We start from the raw sequence: 23,044 nt of genomic DNA, 5'->3' as shown, positions 1-23,044 counted from the left end.
CATCTGTACAAAGGTACCTGGCAGTGTTCAGGCCAGATCCTGCCTACAGAGGTGGAAAAAAAAAAAACCCACCTACCAGACAGTGTTTAAAAAAACAATACTAATTGAACTAAAATTTCAAAATGCAAAGATTTCACAAAATGCCCTAATTTTATGGCTGCTCTTAAAAAATTGGAAAACCTGCCCAAACAAGTCACTGAAATGATTGGCTCAACAATTGCCCCACTGGATAGGGCCAATGCCCCTTAGTGCACCACAAACTTAGGCCTGCCAACTCCACTGACTCCCTCACCTCCATGCTTCCTCCAGGCATTCGTGCTTTCCCTCCCCATTTGATTTGTCCCCCCCATCTTATTGTGTAGGAATGAGAGATCCTGAAAGGTACACAAGGGTATCATGTCAGAGAAATGACTACACCCCCATCTCTCATCTCCAATTCAGTTTCCTAGTCACACTCTATAAGTCCTAAGAAGTAACCTTTGTGAAGCATGTTTACCAGTGGAATTACGTGTTTTTGTGAATTCTTTATGCCTTGTAGTGAGTTTTGCTCATAGAAAGAAAAGTCTCTTACACAGCCCTAGCCTTCTTAGCTTTATTATCCCCAAGAACTGGCATTTAGTACGTAATTCATTGTCTTTTCCTTTCTCCAACTTCCAGTTTCTCTGAAAAATGTTCAGTAAATTAACTGTGAAAACTGTATGACTTTTCCTCCCAGACAGCACATCCATCTCTCTCTCCCTCAAAATAAATTCCACCCTTTAAAGAAATGGAACTTCCAATACCAAGATAGCTGTGGTTTGGTTTCCTTCAATGCTTTGCCTGTGTTCAAAGGGCAGGATGTTACCACATAGGCTATTTATCTAGATGTAGATGTAGTTGAAAAATGGTGGATTTTAGAGACTGCTCTCTTCGTGGCTGACAGTTTATCACAACTTGGTGTTTTAGGCTTAGCCCCAGATTGAGAACTAATTTTTTTAAATTTAAATTCATTTCAGGGGGAGAAGCAGATCTATAGAATGATCTTGCTACTCCAGAACTGTGCAACAGAGAAAGAACAAATACACATTTTCACTGACCAAGAAATTTTCAAGATTTTTAAAGTTCTTTTATAATTCCAAATTTTCAACTTTATATTGCAAATTTAATAGAATGCTATTGTGACCAGAGATTGGCTCTGTGTGTATGGGGGAAGGCAATTTTGGAAGAAATTGATTAATTATTTTTATTTCCAAGTGCTATTGATTTAATATTTTGCCCATGTGTGATTGAAACTTAAGAGAACTGACTTTTACTATCAAGTCATTCAAGGTTACATGGCTCAAAGTAATCTTAGCTAAATAAAATTTCAAAAATTGAACCCAAAAAATAACCAGCTCAAAAGTGGGGAGAAAAGTCAACAATTTTTTTTATCTCATGCCCCCTACCTCTCACCTGCAAACCCACAAAGACATGTATGCACCCACATAGTGATTTAATTAATAAATCCTTTAGTATTATGGAGAGATTGGAAAAGGCTAGGATTTCTTCCTTTGTTCAGGGAATTTTTGTTTGTTTCACAGTTTCCTATAAAAATACCAAAATGAGCAGTCTACTGCCATAATAGTCTGCTAATAAAATGAGAATGCTAGCACAGGAAGTTAGTTGGCTTGCTCATTTAATCTTCTGAATATACCGATGGAATAAGTACTAGGTCCAAACAGAACAGAGTGGAGAAAAGAGACTTTGCGTTGTGTTCAGTCCTTCCTTGACACTGTCCAGGAGCATTGGAGAGACGTCCATGGTGGCAAAGGGCTCTCCCTCCTGCTTCCAGGAAGTGCCCACGCTGGCTGGGAATTGAACCCACTGGACTTGGACATTCAGTTTTCAAAATGTTCACCGGTACTTTTTTTCCATATGGTTGCTATGCTCTGCCTGCATCCCCATGACTTATTTATTTTGTAACTGGAAGTTTGTACTTTTTGACCCCCTTTACCCATTTTGCTCAACTCCCTATCCCAACCTCCACCTCCGACAACCACCAATCTAGTCTTTGTACCCATGAACTTTGGTGGGGTTTTTTGTTTTTTATTTTTTTTTTAGATTTTATTTATTTATTTTTAGAGAGGGAAGGGAGAGCGAAAGAGAGAGAGAGAAAAACATCAGTGTGCGGTTTCTGGGGGCTGTGGCCTGCAACCTAGGAATGTGCTCTGACTAGGAATCGAACCTGTGATGCCTGGTTCGCAGCCTGCGCTCAATCCACTGAGCTATGCCAGCCAGGACTGTTTTGTTTTTTTAGATTCCTCATATAAGCAAGGTCATATGGTATTTGTCGTTCTCAGTCCAACTTATTTCACTTAGCATAATGTCCCCAAGCTCTATCTGTGTTGGCACAAATGGCCAGATCTCCTTCTTTTTTATGGCTGAATAGTATTCCATGAATATATATCACATTTCCTTTATCACTTCATTCACCAGTTGTTTCCATGTCTTGGCTATTGTAAATAATGCTACAATGAATATGAGGTACAGCTATCTTTAAGAGTTAACGGTTTTGTTTTCTTCTGCTAAGTACTCAAAAAAGGAATTGCTGGATCATATGGCTGTTCTATTTTTAATATTCTGAGAAACCTTCATACTGTTTTCCATAGGGGCACCAGTTTACATTCCCACATTCTTAATAGTAAGAAACACCACTAACATTACAATTTCTTTTGATCTCTCAACCTTTCCTGACTACAATGCTGAACCATAGTGAAACATCTCGAAGATACACAGAATTATAGAAAAGCAGAAGAGGCAAGAGCTTCTAATTTGACACTCTTCCTCAGGAAAAGTTGGAGTTTGTAAGCAAGTCACCTTCTCCTCTTTGTCCCTCATTCCCAAACCTAGACACTGCCCTTGAACCCACAACTTCTTTTGCTTAACCTGGTTTAAACTGTCTCGTCTCTATGACCTTAGATATTTTGGGAATGAGCATTATTCTAGCACTTTATTTTACTCAGTTCATTCATGTTATACAAAGGACTGCTTCGATAAGTACCAAGTTTTAACTAAGCATATGACAAAGACATTGCTAAATCCTGTTGGGTTGAAATTCACTTGCAATCCTATTGGTCTGAACAAAACAGGCTGAGATAAAAATACCTGTGGTGAAGAAATGTTCCATGAAATTTATAATTTACATCACACAATAGAGTTGTGAATATACATTATTAGTGTTTTCTCTAAATATTTTTAAAATATCCAGTTCAATGTTACATTAGATGAAATTCCCTCATACATGTCTCTTCCTTGCAAAGGCCTGAAAACCTCTTTATTTTATATTGTATTGTCTACACAAATTGTACTTGTGCATAGAAGGCCGAGACACTCATACGAATGACAGAGTGCTCTCCAGTCCTTCTCGAGTCACACCAGGGAGGAATTTACCTCATGACATGTCACTAGGCCTATGGAATGAGGAGAACATTTTTAGTAAACCCTCATCACCACCTACTATGCTACAGAGCCGCCTCTAGATATTGGATCTTCAATTTTTCTTTCAAAATGAACATTGTAGCTCCTGAAACAGGACTGTGTTACACCTTTTCACTGCCCACTCCCCCTCCCCAAAATGCATACTTTGATGCATCTGTCCATCCGTCACGAGGCAGATATCAGTACTTGCCAAATGACCCTGGAGGAAGTTTTGAACCTACACATTTTAGGAAGTTTTTATCATTTATAGACATTTTTAAAAATTTCTGAGTGAGTTTCAATTTTTAAGTATTGTTAAAAATTATGAATTACTTTTTATCCCTAAAGTTTTTTTCTTATTTAGGTTCTGCCTTGGGTTTCTGGTCAAGGAAAGTGACACATTGGAAAGTAACTGGAAGTGTGAGATTGATTGAACTTCATGACATCTGAAACGCTTTACCATGCATGTTCATGAAATGAGTCATTTATGAAGTGTGCACATGTTATTTATGTTCACAGCTACCATAGAATTTCAGAACTAGCCAATGTTCCTGTTCTGGAAACAAGGGAACTAATGCCCATCAAGAAAGGGGACTTGATTAAATCAGAATTAGAATTTAGGTGCTTACATGCTGAGAGCAATGCTGTTTTACATTATGGAAAGAAAAAAAAAGTATTCCACTTTAGAATTTTCTATTTCAGGGGTTCTCTCAAAGGTCTTATGGACTATTTAGAAGTTGACATGATTCCAGTTAGAGAAACAAAGGGAGTTAACTGCAAACTTCAAATATGTGAACTATTATTTTAAGAAACATATTCTCCAGCTCTGACTGGTGTGGCTCAGTGGATTGGGCATCATCCTGCACACTGAAAGGCCAGTGGTTCAATTTCCAGTCAGGGCACATGCCTGGATTGTGGGCCAGGTGCCCCGTTGGGGGCACGCAAGAGGCAACCAACTGATGTTTCTCTCACACATTGGTGTTTCTCTCTCTCTCTTTCTCCCTCCCTTCCTCTCTTTCTCTGTCTAAAAATAAATAGATAAAATATTTTTTTGAAAATAAAAATATTCTCCAGATGCTTCTCACCTCCTTTGAGAATGAAAGAGGGCAAATGAGCTTAAGAGTTCAGCAAGAAAGAATCAATTAGATGTTAGGAAATACAGGTTTGTGAAATACTGCAACAGGTTACTGAGGAATGCCAAATCGCCTCCTTTGTAGAACTTTCGGAATGTGGTGGTTGGCCATCCATTTCAGAGGATTATGTGGGTGGCTTATCTCTAGAGCTGGGAGCACAACCTAACTGACCTCTCAGGTTCTGTTGTCTTGTGAGGTCCTGCTCTGCCTATAGCTAACAGGTGGGGTAATTGCCTGCTCTTAATTGTAGCAAAATTCAGTATTCATCGGTGAAGCACATAGTTCAAGCTCTATGTTATGTTTTTATTAGTCCTGATAGGTGTGAACGAGCAGATTGACTAAAAGTAATACATGCTCATTGGAGAGTCAAGCCCATTGCCTTTCCTGGATTGACTGACCGACACCTGAAAGGTTTGTTTCTTTGGGCTCCATCTCAACACACTCCCCTTGCCAGCAGCTTTCTGATTTTGTGAATACCTTCCATGCTGTGTCTAAAAAGGGAAAGAAAGGGATCCATCTTACATAACAGAGAAATCCTTTATTTCAACAAAGAAAACAGGCTTGATATTTGGAGGACAAGATGAAGAAGAGTGGCTGTTAGACCCATACCTTGTAGAGCAAAGTAGAAAGACTTACTAGCTAATACATCGGGTGACAGCTCCTAAAAGTAATCAAGTAAGAATTTTAAATTTCTAACTTGAAATGTAAATCCTGAATTTCAGTAAAATAATCAATTATATAAATACAGGATGAGGCAATATCATTTGAAAGAGTTTAATGTTTTAAAATGCCTAATAAGTTGATATAGGGATAATTATATAATATATTGGAAATACATTCATTGTACTGGCATAAAGTTAGTACTTAAAAACTTAGCTAATATAAATAGAACTTTGATATTCACTGCCCCTCCTCCGCTACCACCTGCTGGTTCTGGTTTTCTCAAGTACAATCACTAATTCTTCCCAAAGCCATCTAGAACAACGTGATCATGCTTTGTGGGGGGATCTGCCTATCTCCCCACAAATCCCTTACCACAAAAGGAATAGAGTGTTTGATGGTTTCTTCAGAGCAATTAGGGTTTCTTTATCTCTGAAGGGATTAAGGAGGAAATTTACAGTACAGATCCTATACAAACACAAAAAGCCCGTCCGAATGCGTTTTTCTTTCCTGATTGCTCCTCCACTGGAAATTTTTTCTCTGACTCTCTCCTATGCAGCAATCAACTCTGCTCACAGTTCATCTCCTCCAGAAGTCCCCAGAAAGCCAAACTTCCCTACCCTCTATTATTTAGAGTTGCTTCTTCTTCCTTTAAAATCAGGGAACTAGCCTATTCAAGAATAGAAGCTCAGTTTCTACAGTGAAATGGATTTCAGAGTACATCACCTCCACAAATAGCAATCATCCACCTCCTCCCCATCTACTGCATTGTTTTTCTCAGTATCATTTGGCACATCTTATATTTATCTTTTTGTTTATTGTTTGTGTCCCCATCAAAGCATGATTCTCAAAATGTTAACAACCCAATTCTCATTCATAAGTGAACACATCAAAGTTTTAGTTAACATGATAACAAAGTCAATTTGGAATAAAATATTAAAAACCAGAGATAAAAAATTGCTGAGTAATACTAAGTAGATAATTAATACTCTAAGGGGCAATAAAACCATAACCTGAGGGCATGTAACATGGTTTACAGAGTATTTAATATCTGTAATACTAATCAATTATGCAACAAAGTTCATATCCCTAGTTATTTACATGACAATAAAAAGTCGGTCATGTGACCATCTGTCTTTTGCCTGAGCCAATTTTGGTATACATATTTTAATGTCCCCTTCCTGACCCCCCACTAAGTGTAATCTACATGTGCACTGCCATCTATGAATCAAAAAAGGTGTCTCCCCTACAAGCTGTTCAAATAATAAAAATAGCGACAGAATTTGTACAACAAGGTAATAGGTTGCCTGATGAACGTTTCCATCATTATTAGTACTTAAGTAGGAAATATGAGGACTTTCTGTCAGCATCTGTTGCAGTCAGGATTCTAACCTGGGGAGTGAGGCTGAATTAGATTTTTTATAAAGCCCCTATCAACCCTAAGAGTTTTGGCTGTGAGGATCCATCAATAAATATTGAGAAAGTCAAAAGAATATCACACATTCTCCTTGTCCTCAGGAAGCTTGATCATGTTGAGGTCTAGTGGATTAAAACAATAGGAAAAAAAAGGCTTGATTGGAATTACATTTGACTATCTGTTAAACTTCCAATAGGACTAAGAGAATAATGATGGTTGAGAAGGTATTTCCATCTTCCACTTTGCAGAAGAGGTAGTAGTTGAGTTGGTCTAGAGGAATAGTACTTACCACTGAGCTAAGTTGTGTCCCCAAAAAGTCCTAACCCCCAGTGCCTCAGAATGTGACTGTATTTGGAGACAGAGTCTTTAAAGAGTGAATTTAGTTAACATGAGTTCACCAGGATGGACGCTAATCTCATATGTCTGGTGCCCTTAGAAGAAGAGGAGATGAGAACACAGACACACAAAGGAAAGACCATGTGCAGATGCAGGGAAAAGGTGGTCATCTACACGCCAAGGGGGCCTCAGAGGAAACACACCCTTCCAACACCTTAATCTCAGGCTTCTAGAATCCAGAATTGTATGCAAATAAACTGTTATTTAAGCCACCCAGTGTGAAGTAATTGTCAAGGCAGCCCTAGCAAACTAATACAGTAGGATTGAAATGTGGAGAGGGATTAAGAAGGAGGAGGAGAAGTCTCTCAGGAAAAAAAAAAAAAAGAAATACAATAAAAACGTCCAAGTGAGGATAGACATAGATGAGGAATAAAGTTTTAAAACAGGGGTTTACATTAGTGAAATGTACCTACAACTTCCATTCTAATAAATAAGACTCTTTTTTTCAGCATTGTGTCTTAAGAGAAATCAAAACCTTTTAACCTTCACATTTTTATCCAAAACTTACTTCCTCGGAGATGTTTTCCCTACCACCCTTTCAAATAGTGTCTTCTACCCCATGTTATTCTCAAGACCTCTGTCCTGCTTTGTTTTCTTTGTAGCACTCAAATATGAAACTAAAATTTTATTTTTATATTGTTAATTGCCTGTCTCCCCACACTAGAATGTGAGTTCAGTAAGATCAGAAACCTCACCTCCCTTATTTACACTCATGTCTACTACCCAGAACAGTTACTAAATATAAATACCTGTATAAATAAAAATAAAATATAAATATCTAATGAATGAATTGCCCTGAGAAATAAATCAGGAGAGGATTTCTTTGAGAGGCGTGGAAAAGCCTAGCAGACAGTTCTGGTGAGTGGAGGAGTAGCATTCTGCCTTTCTCTTGCTTCAGGTGTGGTAAATCTGAGGCCTTTGGAAACTACAAACCTTGTGCAAGGGGGCAAGCAGGGGACACAGAAGAGGACTACCTCAGAGCAAAAGAGAGAGACTTGAGCATACCACATGGATACACGTGCACGCGCACGCACACACATACTCAGACATGCTATGTTAACCCCATTGAAAGGGAAAGTTGGATTCAAGGCAAAGTCTGGAAGTTTAAATACTTAAGCATTCTTTTGGGCAGCAAGCTAACATTTCATAAGGATAAATGTACAAATAAAATGCTGAGGAGTGTCTAAAATAATATATATCACATTATTCTGTTACATACATTATAGGTCACATGAGGAAACCGAAACTCTCTGCAGCCCTGCCCAAATATAGGGAACAATTTAGGGCTGTTCAAAATGATTAGGATTGGCGATTCTGACACGTGAATGAACAGCTACCTTGGTTCTGTTGTTCTGTAGTTTTTTCTGCCATTTTAATATGTGCATTTTAATGGCCATTGTTTTTTTTTTATTCATGTTAGGTTTATCATTATTGCAGTTAACCTCACATTTACTTTGGCAAGTATCCTTCTTTAAAAATCTTTGACATTTCAGTTGGCTTTGATTGGTCTTTTTGGTCACACTCCATTAATAATAAATTTGAATAGTGCTTTTCAGCTCACAAAGAATTCATGTTATCTTTAGTGCCTTTGAATGGATCTGTGGGAGAGACAGAGATTATAATTTCTATTTTATAGGTAAGGTAACTGGAGCTGGAGATAAGGGACTTGCCCAAGGTCATTGGCATGGAGAATCACAGGGCTACAACTCAACTGCAAGTCTTTTGGCTTCTCAGATGCTTTTCCTATATGATATGACACCCATTACTACGCCAACTTGGCTGGCAAAAAGCCAGTATCCACACACATTCTATATGTTTACGTTTATGTACATTTTCACACATTATCAAATAGAAATGCAATAGAACTCAAAACATTATTGTGTTCTGCATCCTCAGAAAAAGGAGGAAAGAAACCCCACTCTCACCATTTCCTCTTAGCAGGAACCCTAAGACTCCTTCCCCCCAGGTGTTCATATAGCGTTACACAGACCTGAGGTTCTTTTCAGTGATTTGGGGAGAACCACCACACCACCTCCACCACCAAAAATGTCCTCAGGGACAAGGAGGAAATTAGTAAGGATAAGTCAAGCGGTAAATTCTAACCAGAGCTCCTACATAAATATTCAAGTTAAAACTGAACGAAGTTTACTTAAATAAAAAGTCAGAGAAATGTTGCAGATGGCAGGCAGAAGGAGGTGGTTTTGGAGAAAGGCGAAGCTTGCAAGAGGAAATAATTGTAGTAAAGCAGAATCTCACTGGGCCTTTGGCTGTCAGCTGGTGTTCTTCCAGGCACTGCGTCTTCTTCTGGTTTTCCCATGTTTCATTAGATTGTCCAGGTTTAAAGGCTATTAAATACAATTCAACACATCCACTGGATTGATGGGTAGAAGGGTGAAGGGCCAAGTATGCTAGCTTATTAAAGACATCACCTCAAATTTAGGAGTTAATGATTACATTGATTCATCCCCAAAGGTAGAATTAAGTCCCAGTTTATACATTACCATGTATTACCATGTATTTCTGGTATGAATTAACACTTTTACTTATCTAGTGACCGCCTTGGACACTGAATGTTAGACCCAGGTGAGACTTTAGAGAACAATTAGGTCTTATTTTTAAGAAAGGAAGGAGCTGAAGGGATCTGTTCAGATACACAAAACTGGGATGCCAATATCTGAAGTTCTGGTCTTCTGGATGAAAAATATAAGGAAGAGTTGTGTGTGTGTAGTGTGCTATAATCTGTGTCTTATGGAGTGTATTGTATGCACATATTCATAAAAATATCTGAAAATTTTGAAGAAAATGGGGAAAGTTGCTGATGCAAAGGGAAGGGATTTTAGATACTAAAGAACAGAAGTGGAAGGGAAATTCACTGTTTTCTGGATATTCTTTGCTATTTATTAATAGTTTACACATCTGTCACTCCTACTATAAGCTCCTTGAAGGCAGGGCCCGCTGGCCATATTAGCATCTTTGTAATCCCTCTGTGGGTCTAGCCTTGTTTCTGGTAAGTACTCAATAGATTATCATGAAGTATTACAAGCAGATGTTCATTTTTTCACCTGAAATAAATTTGACTATTATTCAGTATAAATCAGTAATAATTATATGGTTTTATACAAATACTTCATGACAATCATTCTTAGAAAGACAGAAAATAACAGCTTTCTATCTTCTCCCATTTTATCAGTACACAATTATTTAGAGTATAGTTGAAATAAACAATTCTTGAGATTTTTCTGGCTTATGAAATGGAGAAAGTTGTATAAATCAATTTGCTGACAGATGTTTCTTTATTTTTCCCCCTAGTTAGTATATTTAGAAAACCTGTAAAGCAATGAATTTTATGGTAGGGATTTGTTAATTCAGTATTTTCTTAGGTGCTTTTTATTAATTCTTCTGTAGCCTGTTTATACTCTTGGCATTACTTTTGAATAGGATATTGCAAAGTCAATGCACATTTTCTAAGATGTGGAAAACTATGCTCCAGAATTAAGTAAGGCAGCAGCAAAGAAAACAAACTCTCAGGAGAATGGAAACTAAATTATTTATAGACAGAAGTTTATTTAATTGTTTTCCAGAAGATACATTTAAAATCTCTCTTTCTCTCTCTCTCTCTCTCTCTCTCTCTCTCTCACACACACACACACACACACACACACACCTCTCTATTATGTTGATGGTCTACTTAGGATTTAGATTTTCCTTAAGTCCCTTAATAAGATAAGGTGTGAGAACAAAATAAGTATCTGGTGTTAGTACTGGGGATGAGTAACTGAACAGACTTCAAAGCGTACCACACTCGCCCTCTAGTGTGTATTCGCAAACACTACAGTTTCCTGGGCTATTGGGCCTTCAGTCCTGGGCATTTTCAGAGGTCTTTTCAGGCTTTTTATAAACAGATACGTAAGCCCCATTTATATTTATTCTGTCAACTGCTAATTTGCAAAGGGTGTTATTTAAGGGATTAGAAACAGTTTATTCTTATGAGTACTTAAACATCTCGATCTTATTTATACAACTAATTTGCTTTGTAAATGCCTTTCTTTCATAATAGTACAAAGATAAACTTTAATGGACTCCAGAGACAATTAGCCAAATTCTAAATGAATGACTTCACAGTATTTAAATAGAAGAAAGAAATGGCATCCCTGTATGAACATAATCATGATAGTAATTTTATAATGACATTTTTCACACAATCACATGAAGAACATTCTTTATAATTCAGACTGCTGCATTTTTTATTATTGTTAGCTCTTTAACATTTGTATTTATTTGTGACCACATCAAAGCAGCCAAAGGGAATCTGGCAGATGAAAAATCTCAGTCTCTGGCATAAAGCCTATAAATTATCACCCGTTTCCATGTAGAATAGAAATTTGGCACTTACTAACAAAGCCTGACTTGCCACCAAGATTGCCTCCTTTTGGAGAATCTATTTTATCTGTTAGGATTAAGTTTAATGCTAATGTGTGACACCCAAAACAACTGTATTTGAAAGAAGGTGATAGACCTTCATTTCTCTCTTTAAGAAACACATTCTAAATTTAAGAATCAATATGATGCCTCCATGTTCAACCAGGGCTGAGGTTTCTTCTGGCACGTTGCTCCTCAGGGCACAGCTTTCACCTCATGGTCCAAGGTGTCTGATCTGTTTCCAGGCAGCAAACCCACATTCCAGCCAGCAAGAGGCAACAAGGATGACGAGAAAAAAGACACCTGCTCCCCTTTAGGGGTCCTTCTTGGAAGTTGCACCTATTACAACTACATCCAATTGACCAGGACTTTGTCACATGGCCACACCTGGCTGAAAGGTCTTTGTTCTAGGCTGTTCTGTTCCAGCTGAAAATTAGGGGTTGCAATACTATGGAAGAAGGCAGAATCGTTATTCAGAGACAACTAGCAGTCTCTCCTTTAACCTGTTGTCCCACCAATTGCCTCCATTTACAGATCCTACTCTTTTCTGGTTTTGTTTGTTTCATCTTTCTTTGTTTTCTATTGAAAGGTAACATATTTCCATTTGTCTCCACTCAGGAAGTTGGAGTTCTGATAATACTGTTTTCTTTTTTTCTTTCTTTCTCTAAATATACTCCAATCACTTGACCTGCAAGGTTTACCACACTGGTGCGTTCCTTCCTTTTCCAGGTGATGGCTGTGCCACCTGCCCCCCTGCAGCTGCTGGGAGTGCTGCTTACTATTTCCCTGGTCTCCATCAGGCGCATTCAGGCCGGGGCCTACTATGGAATCAAGCCGCTGCCTCAAATTCCTCCTCAGATCCCACCGCAAATTCCACAATACCAGCCCCTAGGCCAGCAAGTACCTCACATGCCTTTGAGCAAAGATGGCCTTACCATGGGCAAGGAGCTGCCCCACATGCAGTATGGCAAAGAGTATCCACATCTACCCCAGTATATGAAGGAAATTCAGCCGATGCCAAGAATGGGCAAGGAAGCAGCTCCAAAGAAAGGCAAAGGTAACGTCATCTTCCTGTGCTGCTACAGAACAGCAGCGTTCCAAAACCCTCAACGAGGGGATTGGCTGGGGGGTGGTGGGGAGGGACTAAATTTTAGAAATTCTTATTTTAGAATATATTACTAATGTTCACTAAATGCCTACTGTGTTCTAAACTCTATCCTTGAGTGGTTTAAGTCTTAAAGATACAGACAAAATTACCATTTTATGCTGTGCTTTATTTCAGCAACATCAAATGGCAGAAAACATATTTAGTAACAAGTAGTTTATTTCTTCATTTAGTATATATTTACTCCAACATTTGGCAATTATTTATTGAACATCTATTTTCATGCCAGTTTTGGACTATAAGTGGGGAAAAGCAGTGGAAAAACAGAAAGGTAACCATCAGCACTCTGAATTAGGAGCACAGTGTTGTACGAACCTGCTATGTGTTTTTTTTTAAAACCATATGAAAGCATTTTGTGAATTGGGTGCTAGATAAATGCAAATGTTTTTACGACTGCTCTAATTAAGTTACTACACATGTCGATAAATAAATCAACAGAAGGAGACTAAGGAGTACAGGCTGCATCTAGAGATGATACCTGAAGATCTCTTCCATTACTTTCTAGGCATATTTATTATTCACCACCTACAAAATGCCTATCACTGGGAGTGACACTTGCTTATAAATTCAGTGGGGTTATCTGGAGTTCTAGGAAGCCTAGCATTTGTAGGAAATGAATGGCCTCCAAGTAGTAACTTCCTTTGAGGAAGTGGAGGCCATGACCCTGGTCCCTGGGAAAACAGGAAGCTTTACTACTGGAATCTAGTGGGTTTAGCACTAAGAGGCCTGGATGCCCAGAGGTCAGAAATGAGGGAGACCTAGTCATTTAAACCTCTCTGAAACTACTTTTCTTCATCTGCAAAGTAAGATTGTTAAGAGAATCAATAATGTAAGGTAAATAAAAGTGCTAAGTTAACGCTAAAGCACGATAAGAACTTTGAGTTACTACAACTGGTCATGCAACAAACCCTAAGTAAGAACAGGGTGAGTTTCAGGCACTGCGCTAGACACCAGGAGTTCCTGATGAGGAAGACCCTGCCCCAGACACTCCCTTGGTATAGTAGCTACACAATTCACTGCTTAGAAATAACATGCCAGGACTATACTTTCAGGGATCATTTCTATTGTTCATCAGAAATAACACATGTTAACAGTACTCTAATAAAATCTCTTAGCATAAGAGAAGTATTCGCAATTTTCTCCTCTTTAGGAGCTGATACCCCACTATGAAGATTGTCTCAGCATTTTGTTGTTTTCCTCTGTATCCTGAATGGCCTGCCTGGCTCTTGGCACTTCCTGCACTTATTCAGACAGGAGCCAGATTTCAATCAGGGAACTTGGAAAAGAATATCAGTTCTGTGCTTCTATTTTGTTCCCTGACAGTAGCCCAGTGAAAAATACAACAGTCAGAATTAAGATTCTACCACTGGGTGAAATTAGACTTTGGGACCATAAATTTCATTTATTTATGTTATCCATTACTTTCAGTAGCACTGGGGGACGAAGGTTGTGCAGAGTTATGTTTCTCTGGAAGGCATAGCATTATTGTTTATAATAACATATGCTTTGTATTTTGACAACAATTTGAGAAAGCAGGACACCTTTCACATCCATTATCTAACCCTGTAGTGTAGGTGTATTATTCCTACTGTATAGGTGGGCTGAAGTGACCCAATGAAGATCCCAAGGGCAGGAAGAAGAGTTGAGCTTCCTGCTTCTAATCTCAGCTGCATTCCATGTCCACACTGCTTGTCATCCTAAAATCCTTAAATATTTTATTCACTTCTCCTGTTTAAAAACCAAATTAGCAAATGAGAAATAGCATATTAAAGAACAAGTATTTGAGGCTTAGGAAATCTATAGCGCATTAAACAAATTAAGTGAATCTCTGACACTAGAGGACAGAAGTGGAAGATGTTATTAAACCATCAACCAAATAAAATGCTTCAGTTCTTCTTGAAGTCCATATATAATGACTTTCCTCATCCACATCACACTGTATTTTTGCACAAGAGAAAATATTTTTGCCATAAATTATTATATTAAAAAATCAAGGACATGGAAAAATATAACAATAAGTAGTAAAGAACTAGAAAAAATAAAAACAGAGAATGACTCCAGCATCCCTTAAAATACACAATTTCACATATATACCTAGAACACAAGATGTATGTGGTTATCTCTGAGTGGTGGGTCTATAAGCAACCTTGATTTTTCTTTACCCTTTTGTTGAATTTTCTAACTTGCCTGTAGTGAACACACCATAACATCTCCAGGTTTATACTTGTAAAAATGTTTCCTTATTACTTTTTAGTTTTATCACTTAACCAATGCTAATAAAAGTAGCTGAAAATACCAGTTCTCAAAACACTATCTCCAATATGTCAAAGAAATTATCATCTGGGTTATCCTGTAACTACTGATAACATACAGTCCTGGAGGATGACCACAGTATGCCTAGTCTTGCTTCTCAATAAGTAATGGGTAAATGTGCCAGAACTAAATAATCGTTGTCATGACTTCCTTAAAATGAAGGATAATCAGTCTCTCTCCCTCCCTCCCCTCCTCTCTGTCTCTCTCTCCTCTTTCCCAGTAGAAATACCATTAGCCAGTTTACGAGGGGAACAGGGTCCCCGTGGAGAGCCTGGCCCAAGAGGACCACCTGGGCCCCCCGGTTTACCAGGTCATGGGATACCTGGAATCAAAGGAAAACCAGGCCCACAGGGATATCCAGGGATTGGAAAACCAGGTATGCCCGGAATGCCAGGAAAGCCTGGAGCCATGGGAATGCCAGGGGCAAAAGGTGAAATTGGACCTAAAGGGGAGATTGGACCCATGGGGATCCCAGGACCACAAGGACCTCCAGGGCCTCACGGACTTCCTGGCATTGGGAAGCCAGGCGGACCTGGGTTACCAGGGCCACCGGGTGCAAAGGGTGAGAGAGGACCCAAAGGACCACCAGGACCTCCAGGCCTTCAGGGTCCAAAAGGAGAGAAGGGCTTCGGGATGCCAGGTCTGCCAGGCCTGAAGGGTCCTCCTGGGATGCATGGTCCTCCTGGCCCTGTTGGACTTCCAGGAGTGGGCAAACCAGGAGTGACAGGCTTCCCTGGGCCCCAGGGCCCCCTGGGAAAGCCAGGTCCTCCAGGTGAACCTGGGCCACAAGGCCCTATTGGGATACCAGGGGTTCAAGGACCTCCTGGGATACCTGGAGTTGGAAAACCGGGCCAGGATGGGATCCCTGGCCAGCCAGGATTTCCAGGTGGCAAAGGGGAGCAAGGACTGCCAGGGCTGCCAGGACCCCCAGGCCTTCCGGGGATCGGGAAACCAGGCTTCCCAGGACCCAAAGGCGACAAGGGCATTGGAGGTGTTCCTGGGGCTCTGGGGCCAAGAGGAGAGAAAGGGCCAATAGGTGCCCCTGGAGTGGCGGGTCCCCCAGGAGAGCCAGGCCTGCCTGGAATCCCAGGTCCTATGGGCCCTCCAGGTGCCATCGGTTTTCCCGGACCCAAAGGAGAAGGTGGGGTTGTAGGGCCACAGGGGCCACCAGGTCCCAAGGGTGAGCCAGGGCTTCAAGGCTTCCCAGGAAAGCCAGGTTTTCTTGGTGAAGCAGGGCCCCCTGGCATAAGGGGTTTGCCAGGTCCCATAGGGCCCAAGGGGGAGGCTGGGCATAAAGGTTTACCAGGGCTCCCCGGTGCTCCAGGACTGCTCGGACCAAAGGGAGAACCGGGGATACCAGGGGATCAGGGTTTACAGGGCCCCCCAGGCATCCCCGGTATTGCCGGCCCTAGTGGCCCCATTGGACCACCTGGAATTCCAGGACCCAAAGGAGAACCGGGCCTCCCAGGGCCCCCTGGGTTCCCTGGAGTAGGGAAGCCAGGAGTAGCAGGGCTTCATGGCCCCCCAGGAAAGCCTGGTGCCCTGGGTCCTCAAGGCCAGCCTGGCCTTCCAGGGCCCCCAGGCCCTCCGGGCCCTCCAGGTCCCCCAGCTGTGATGCCCCCTACACCACCTCCCCGTGGAGAGTATCTGCCAGATATGGGGCCGGGAATTGATGGAGTGAAACCCCCTCACGCCTATGGGGCTAAGAAAGGCAAGAACGGAGGGCCAGCCTACGAGATGCCTGCATTTACCGCTGAGCTGACTGCACCTTTCCCACCCGTGGGGGCCCCGGTGAAGTTTGACAAGCTGCTCTACAATGGCAGACAGAACTACAACCCACAGACGGGCATCTTCACCTGCGAAGTCCCGGGCGTCTACTACTTTGCCTACCATGTTCACTGCAAGGGGGGCAACGTGTGGGTTGCTCTGTTCAAGAACAATGAGCCCATGATGTACACGTACGACGAGTACAAAAAGGGCTTCCTGGACCAGGCGTCGGGGAGCGCAGTGTTGCTGCTCAGGCCCGGAGACCGGGTGTTCCTGCAGATGCCCTCGGAACAGGCCGCGGGACTGTATGCCGGGCAGTATGTCCACTCCTCCTTTTCAGGATATTTATTGTATCCCATGTAAAAAAGAAAAGAAAGAGAGAGATTTAATAGAAGAAAATAAAATGATGCACAAAAAAATCCAAATGGAAACCATAATTGCTTCAAAACATTTATATAGTTGGAAAGTTATATTTAAGTGAAAAGTTGAACCATCATGTACAAATAAAAGTTAAGATGCATGTTTAATGCTCTGCACAGCATCTTGTAATGGAAAATGATGGGACAAATGTTATGTATCAAGTGCTGACACTTGTGTTGTACCCACTGGAATCATATTAGCTGTCATATGTTATGTGCTTTCATGATAACCTGCTTATTCAGATCAGTCAAAATACTCCAGTATGAAAGATCATAGCTAATGAAAGTCACTCACTCATATTGTTTACTTTAAAATATTTATAAATATGGCTTAAAGAAAGGTCAATGATAACATTTATATACCGTATTTACTTGCATAATTTCCTCTGTATCTGTGCAGATACTTTGCTGTGGAATATGGGGAGGAGTTCTGCAGTGCCCAGCCCTGTGGGAGGGGGCAAGGCAGGGCTTTAGTTGCAGGGGCTGTTTCTCTCCTGCCAGAGGCTGTGTCCTTTGGCAACAGCGTTCTACTCAGAACTGTGTGTCTAGTGTCTCTAGAAGAACCGGCCAGCCATGTGTATGTACTCGGTGCCTTCTCTGTGCCTAGCCCTGGGTGAGACACTTTTGTGGGGCGTAAGACAGTGCCCCACAAGCAGCTAAGAACCAGCTAGGAGACACGAGCAGTAATTAACTCATTTATTTCTCATTGGTCTTTTTTCCCCCCTGCTTCTTTTTTCTTTTTTCTTCCCTTTGTGTAATTTTCATTATGGCCCAAGTAACATAAATATCTAGAAGTCATAAGAAAAAAAATAACCCCCTTCTCCCATAACTTTCCAGTTTTGTGAAATGCTTATTATTAATAGCAATTATTGTGTTTACATATATATAAAAATCCCCTCCTTTGTCTACACACACAAATGAGGGGGATAGCAATATATTTTAGTAGTTGGTGGATTTTGAAGAAATTTCCTTGTAGTACACATGCAAATTGGTGTGTCTTCTGAGGTTCCAAAGTCAATTTGCAAAATCCAAGCCAGCCTTTGTTTGGGGTGTGGGGAGGAGAGTGTAGATTTTCAGAATTACATAGGAAAATATTATTTTTCAGAAGATAATTTCTGAAGTTTTACATTTAAAAGGAGATGTACTACTTCCTGGTGGGGGGTACTAAAATTATAGGAAAAGACCTGTTTCTTTAGAAGCAGTCTCTGGAAGAACTTCTGGAATGTGAAAGGGCAATAATAGTCCTTGCTTTTCATGTCACCCCACACTCAGCACAAAGTGAGAGTCAATAAAAGTTTAAAGGGAGAAATAAATATTGTTCCAGGTTTTCACTTAGGTACATATTAACTGTTTCCAGGCTTAAAATCTGGATTCAAAACACAAAGCATTTCGACTCAGTTTTTAATCTACTGCTGTCACTAAGCCACTGGAGACACTGTGGGGTTATGGTGGTGGCATCTTATATCCTTTCCTTAACACTAAGAATAAGAAGTTGAAGGGATAGTTACAGATGGAGAATGACACAAATAAATACGGTATAAACGCACATAGAAATATGTCTATGACAAATCTGAATCATTTTAACCATCAAGAAAAGTCTCCTCAACCTAATATCTGTCTTCTCCCTTATATATGGTATCTGAGCCCTATTTCTTCTCAATTTCTTAAAAAGAGAAATGAGTTCATTATCACAGGGTTTCTTCTTCACTGCTAATCGTATGACAAAATGTTCCCATCAAAAATGTATCCCATCCAACCTTCATTTTCAAAGCAGAGAGAATTTATGCAGCCAAATATCCTTTGGATTGGTCTGGAGGATGCTAGTTTGGGGCTGATGACCCAGGGGCAGAGTGGATCCACTGGGCTTCTTCTGCTGAACAGCTGCATTGAAATTGCAAGTCAGATCGACTGGTTTGTAAAAGTGTATTTATCTGTACATGTATGGGCTTTGTATTTCCACCAAGTAAGAGAGAAAGTACCTTAATTTAGTTAAAGCCAAATTTCACTTTTCAAAATACCTTCCAACTTATTTATTGGTTGTTACTTGCTTATATGTGTGTGTGTATGTATGTGTGTATATTATTGGGCATATGCTCCTGTTAGATAGGGGAGGAGCAAAATCTATGCCAGATACTGTGTATTCTACAATGGTGCTAATCTCAGAGCAAATGAATTACTCCATTTAATTTAAAAACAAGAGTTTTAAATAATTATCTATGTGTCTGTGTTTCTCTTTGGAGTGCTACACGTCGTGGGAATGCATTCAAGTCTAGGGATAGCACTATAATCCCTGTTTAATTCAAAATTGACTAGAACTTTTTCATGTAAAAAGGATCCAGCTGGTAGTATTGCTATTTAAATACAGCGTTTTAAGCAGCAGGACATCCCAGAAGAGGAAAACAAATGTTTGCAGTGGGTGACTGTTCTCCAGTACTTCACAGAACACTATGAGCAGTGAACAGACTGGTAACTTTTTCGAGTTTCCATGAGAGATTTGAGATTTGTCAATAGCAAATCATTTTTGTATTTAAATTTTTGTACTGATTTGGAAAAAAAAAGTCTTATTAAACATCTTTAAAAGTATGCTTCTCACCTTGTTCATGTCACTCAGCTGTTTGAACTTCATAATGCTCTTATCCCCCCATGTGTTAACTAGCTGCTGAAACAGATCTAAGACAGTCAGTGCTTAAACAGGACAATTGTTGCCCTCCGACATCACTGCTCTGGGGATGCGCAGCCTAGGACTCACATGGAAGCTCCAGTCAGGGCCCCGGGCTCCTTCTGCAGCCTTCCTGTCTTCTCCCAGTTTCACGTTTCATGTGTTCAGTTACATGGTCAACTGCAGTCCAAAAATAGTGAATGGAAAATTCCAGAAATAAACAATTCATAAGTTTTCAATTATGTGTCATTCTGAGTACTGTGATGAAATCTCAAGCCATTTTGTTCTGTCCCATCCAGGACATGAATCATTCCTTTGTTCAGAGGACCCACACTGAATACAGTACCCACCGCTTAGTCACTTAGTAGTCATCTTGGTTATCAGATGGGTTATCAGAGAGAGACCTCATTCACCTGAGTTTTATTATGTATATTGTTCTATTTTATTAGTAGTTGTTATTAATCTCTAACTGAGCCTTATTGATAAATGAAACTTTATCATATGTATGTATAGGAAAAAACAGTATATATGGTGTTTTAGCCAGATACTAGGGGGTCTTGGAACATATCCCTGCAGATAAGGGGGGACTAGTGTATCATGTTGTTCTTCCACCCCAAAGGTGTTGCCCTCATCTCCAAGCCCCAGGCTACCCAACCATCACAGCTGCATTCAAGCCAGTGGGAAGGTGAAGAAATTAGGAAGGGGAGAGCATGTTCCCTTAAGGACTCAACCTAGCAGTTGCTTCAATCACTCCCTTCCACAACCCATTACTTGAATTGTTGCAAGTTGCAAGGGAGTATGGGAAATTGAATATTAATTGAGGGGTAACTACATGCCCAACTAGAAATCAGGGGCCCTAGTAATATGGAAAAAGGAAGAACAGATATTAGGGGGAATTAACTGGTGCATCGGTCACATCTCTCATAAAAGAAAAAACTCCCACAGACCTCTTTTTTTCCACAGTCTTCAAATACTCTATTTCCTGTGCCACACTAGAGCCAAATATTTTGAGAGAAGATGGCGGAGCATGGAGCTACAGAGCAGTAGCAGACCTATTTCAAGATCCTAAATGTCTTAATATCACTGATAAGGAAAGAATCATGATGACTTGTAAAGCTCAGAATGATCATAACTTATCATATCTAGAATACTATAAAGGGATTATTCAAATCATTCAACAGGCAAGTGTGTAGCTCCAATCCATGACTGATTAACTCACTTACTTAAACCATCAATCTGGAAACTCAAGACCACAGGTTCCATTTCCACTGAGCATAATTAGTTCTATTTCATTCTATAGCCAAGGACTCTTTCATAAAATTGACCAATCATCTTGTGTGTACACACTGTTGGTCACAGAAGTAAATGGAAGGATAGATACAGGAGGGAGGCAGGAATAAATACAAGGATGGAATTCAGAATGCTGGACAAGCAAAACAAGTCCACCATTACAATGGGTCCACAGTAACCCATTACGGTAAAATAAACACAAAGTAGCCCCTGCCTTGTGCTTGACATTACTAAGGCAATATGAGGGATACAACAGTAACAGAAAGCATGACCCTTCTCCTTAAAAAAAAAATATCATGTGTTTGGAGTATATCAAGATGTTTGTTAAATAAGAAATTGACTTCCAGGTAATGTACAAACAAGTGAAGGGTGGGGTATGATGCCAACTGGTGTATGTGGCCTAGAGTAGTTCAGAAAGAGAAAGACCATTCAGTGTGCTTCTCACTTGGGAATGCTTTCTGTGGCTTCTCTGCTGCACAACTCCTCCTCACCCTTCAGGATACAGCACAAGTATCACTCCTGTTCCCTACTGCTCAGATGTAGTCACTTCTTTCTCTTGGCACTATCCTGCCTTGTACAGTCTTCTGTCCCTTCACCTTTCCTGCTTAGTAATAAAGTATGTTTTACTCCTCTATTAGAGTGTAAGCTTCATGAGAACAGACAACTTGTTGTTTCTTCCTTGCATCTGCAGCCCATCACAGAGTGCTGGTCCAGTACCAGGTTTGAGAGAAGAATGAATCTCTCAAGTCTGCTGTGTGAGGCAGTGCCAAACTCGATGTGAGGTATGACTGAATCCAGCTTTCGGATTTCAAGATTATACAGAAGATTATGTATTCCAAGATTATTTAGAAGCCTACTGTGGGATAAAACCTAGTCTCAGTTTCTTTGGAGATTATTTTTTTTAATTTTGCAAGTTACTAACAGTTTTATTTTTAATAAACTGTTATTGAACAGTTCTATATTTATAAGTGCAGAAATGTTACAGGTAGTTTCTATAAACCTGCACTGGTTTCCCCTGTTACTAACATTCGCCATTCAGAACACATTACATTTAGTCATCATTTCTCTTTAGGCTTCTCTTGGTTGTAAAAATTTCTCAGACTGTCATTGTTTTGCAGAACTTGATAGTTTTGAGGGTCACTGATCAGGTATTTCAAAGAATTCCATTAAAATTTGTCTGATGGTGCCCTGGCTGGTGTGGCTCAGTGGATTGAGCGCTGGCCTGAGAACCAAACAATCACTGGTTCGATTCCCAGTCAGGTCACATGCCTGGGTTGTGGGCCAGGTCCCCAGTAGGGGGCCCATGAGAGGTAACCACATATTGATGTTTCTCTCCCTCTCTTTCTCCCTCCCTTCCCCTTTCTCTAAAACTAAATATCTTTTAAAAAATAAAATAAAATAAAATTTGATGGTCATCTCATGATTAGATTGGGGTTATAATGTTTTGGGGGGAGAAGATCACAGAGTTTGCCTTTTTTATTACTTTATATCAAGGATTCATACTATCATCATGACTTAACCAATCTTCATGTTGATTTTGACCATACGACTGACATACTGCTTGTCAGATTTCTGGAGATGATTTTTTAAAAAATCATCATTAATTGGAAGAATCTAGGTGATTGGAACACGGGGTATCCTGAGAGTTATAGCCTCTCCTCCTATAAAGACTGAGAGGAGGAAACTCGGGGTGTGTGTGTGTGTGTGTGTGTGTGCGCGCGCACGCACGCACAAACGCACATGTGTGTTGGGATGGGGGTGGGGCAGGGAGGCTGAGATAAGGACAATGGCCTAACCAGATCCTCTGATTTGCTCAAGCACTAGGAAAGGAAATTGTGATTTACTGATTTAATAACCAAAGGAGAGCCAAGTGATGCAGGGTTTTACATATAGGAAAAAGACATTTGTATTTTCTGAAATGCACAACAAGAAGACATTGTAGGTCCTTAAGTGGGAAAGTTGTAAGAAAAT

General features: G+C 40.2%; 1 protein-coding gene across 2 annotated transcripts in view; it reads left to right on the top strand.

Moving 5' to 3' along the window:
- Window positions 1–19,337, top strand: part of COL8A1 (collagen type VIII alpha 1 chain) — a 157,965-nt gene extending 138,628 nt beyond the window's left edge. The window contains exons 3-4 of one of the 2 annotated variants that reach the window (XM_028505200.2): window positions 12,190–12,517; window positions 15,159–19,337. In XM_028505200.2, the coding sequence (XP_028361001.1) occupies window positions 12,193–12,517; window positions 15,159–17,068 (2,235 nt within the window). In that variant the 5' untranslated portion in view covers window positions 12,190–12,192 and the 3' untranslated portion in view covers window positions 17,069–19,337. The remainder of the gene's footprint in view (window positions 1–12,189; window positions 12,518–15,158) is intronic. The other variant, XM_028505199.2, reaches the window with a different exon arrangement.
- Window positions 19,338–23,044: the final 3,707 nt, after the last annotated feature.

This window comes from Phyllostomus discolor, chromosome 2 (genome assembly GCF_004126475.2).
Source record: "Phyllostomus discolor isolate MPI-MPIP mPhyDis1 chromosome 2, mPhyDis1.pri.v3, whole genome shotgun sequence".
NCBI classification, from domain to species: Eukaryota; Metazoa; Chordata; class Mammalia; order Chiroptera; family Phyllostomidae; genus Phyllostomus; species Phyllostomus discolor.
The sequence above is the reverse complement of the archived record's forward strand: the minus strand, read 5'-3'. Positions and strand labels throughout refer to the sequence as shown.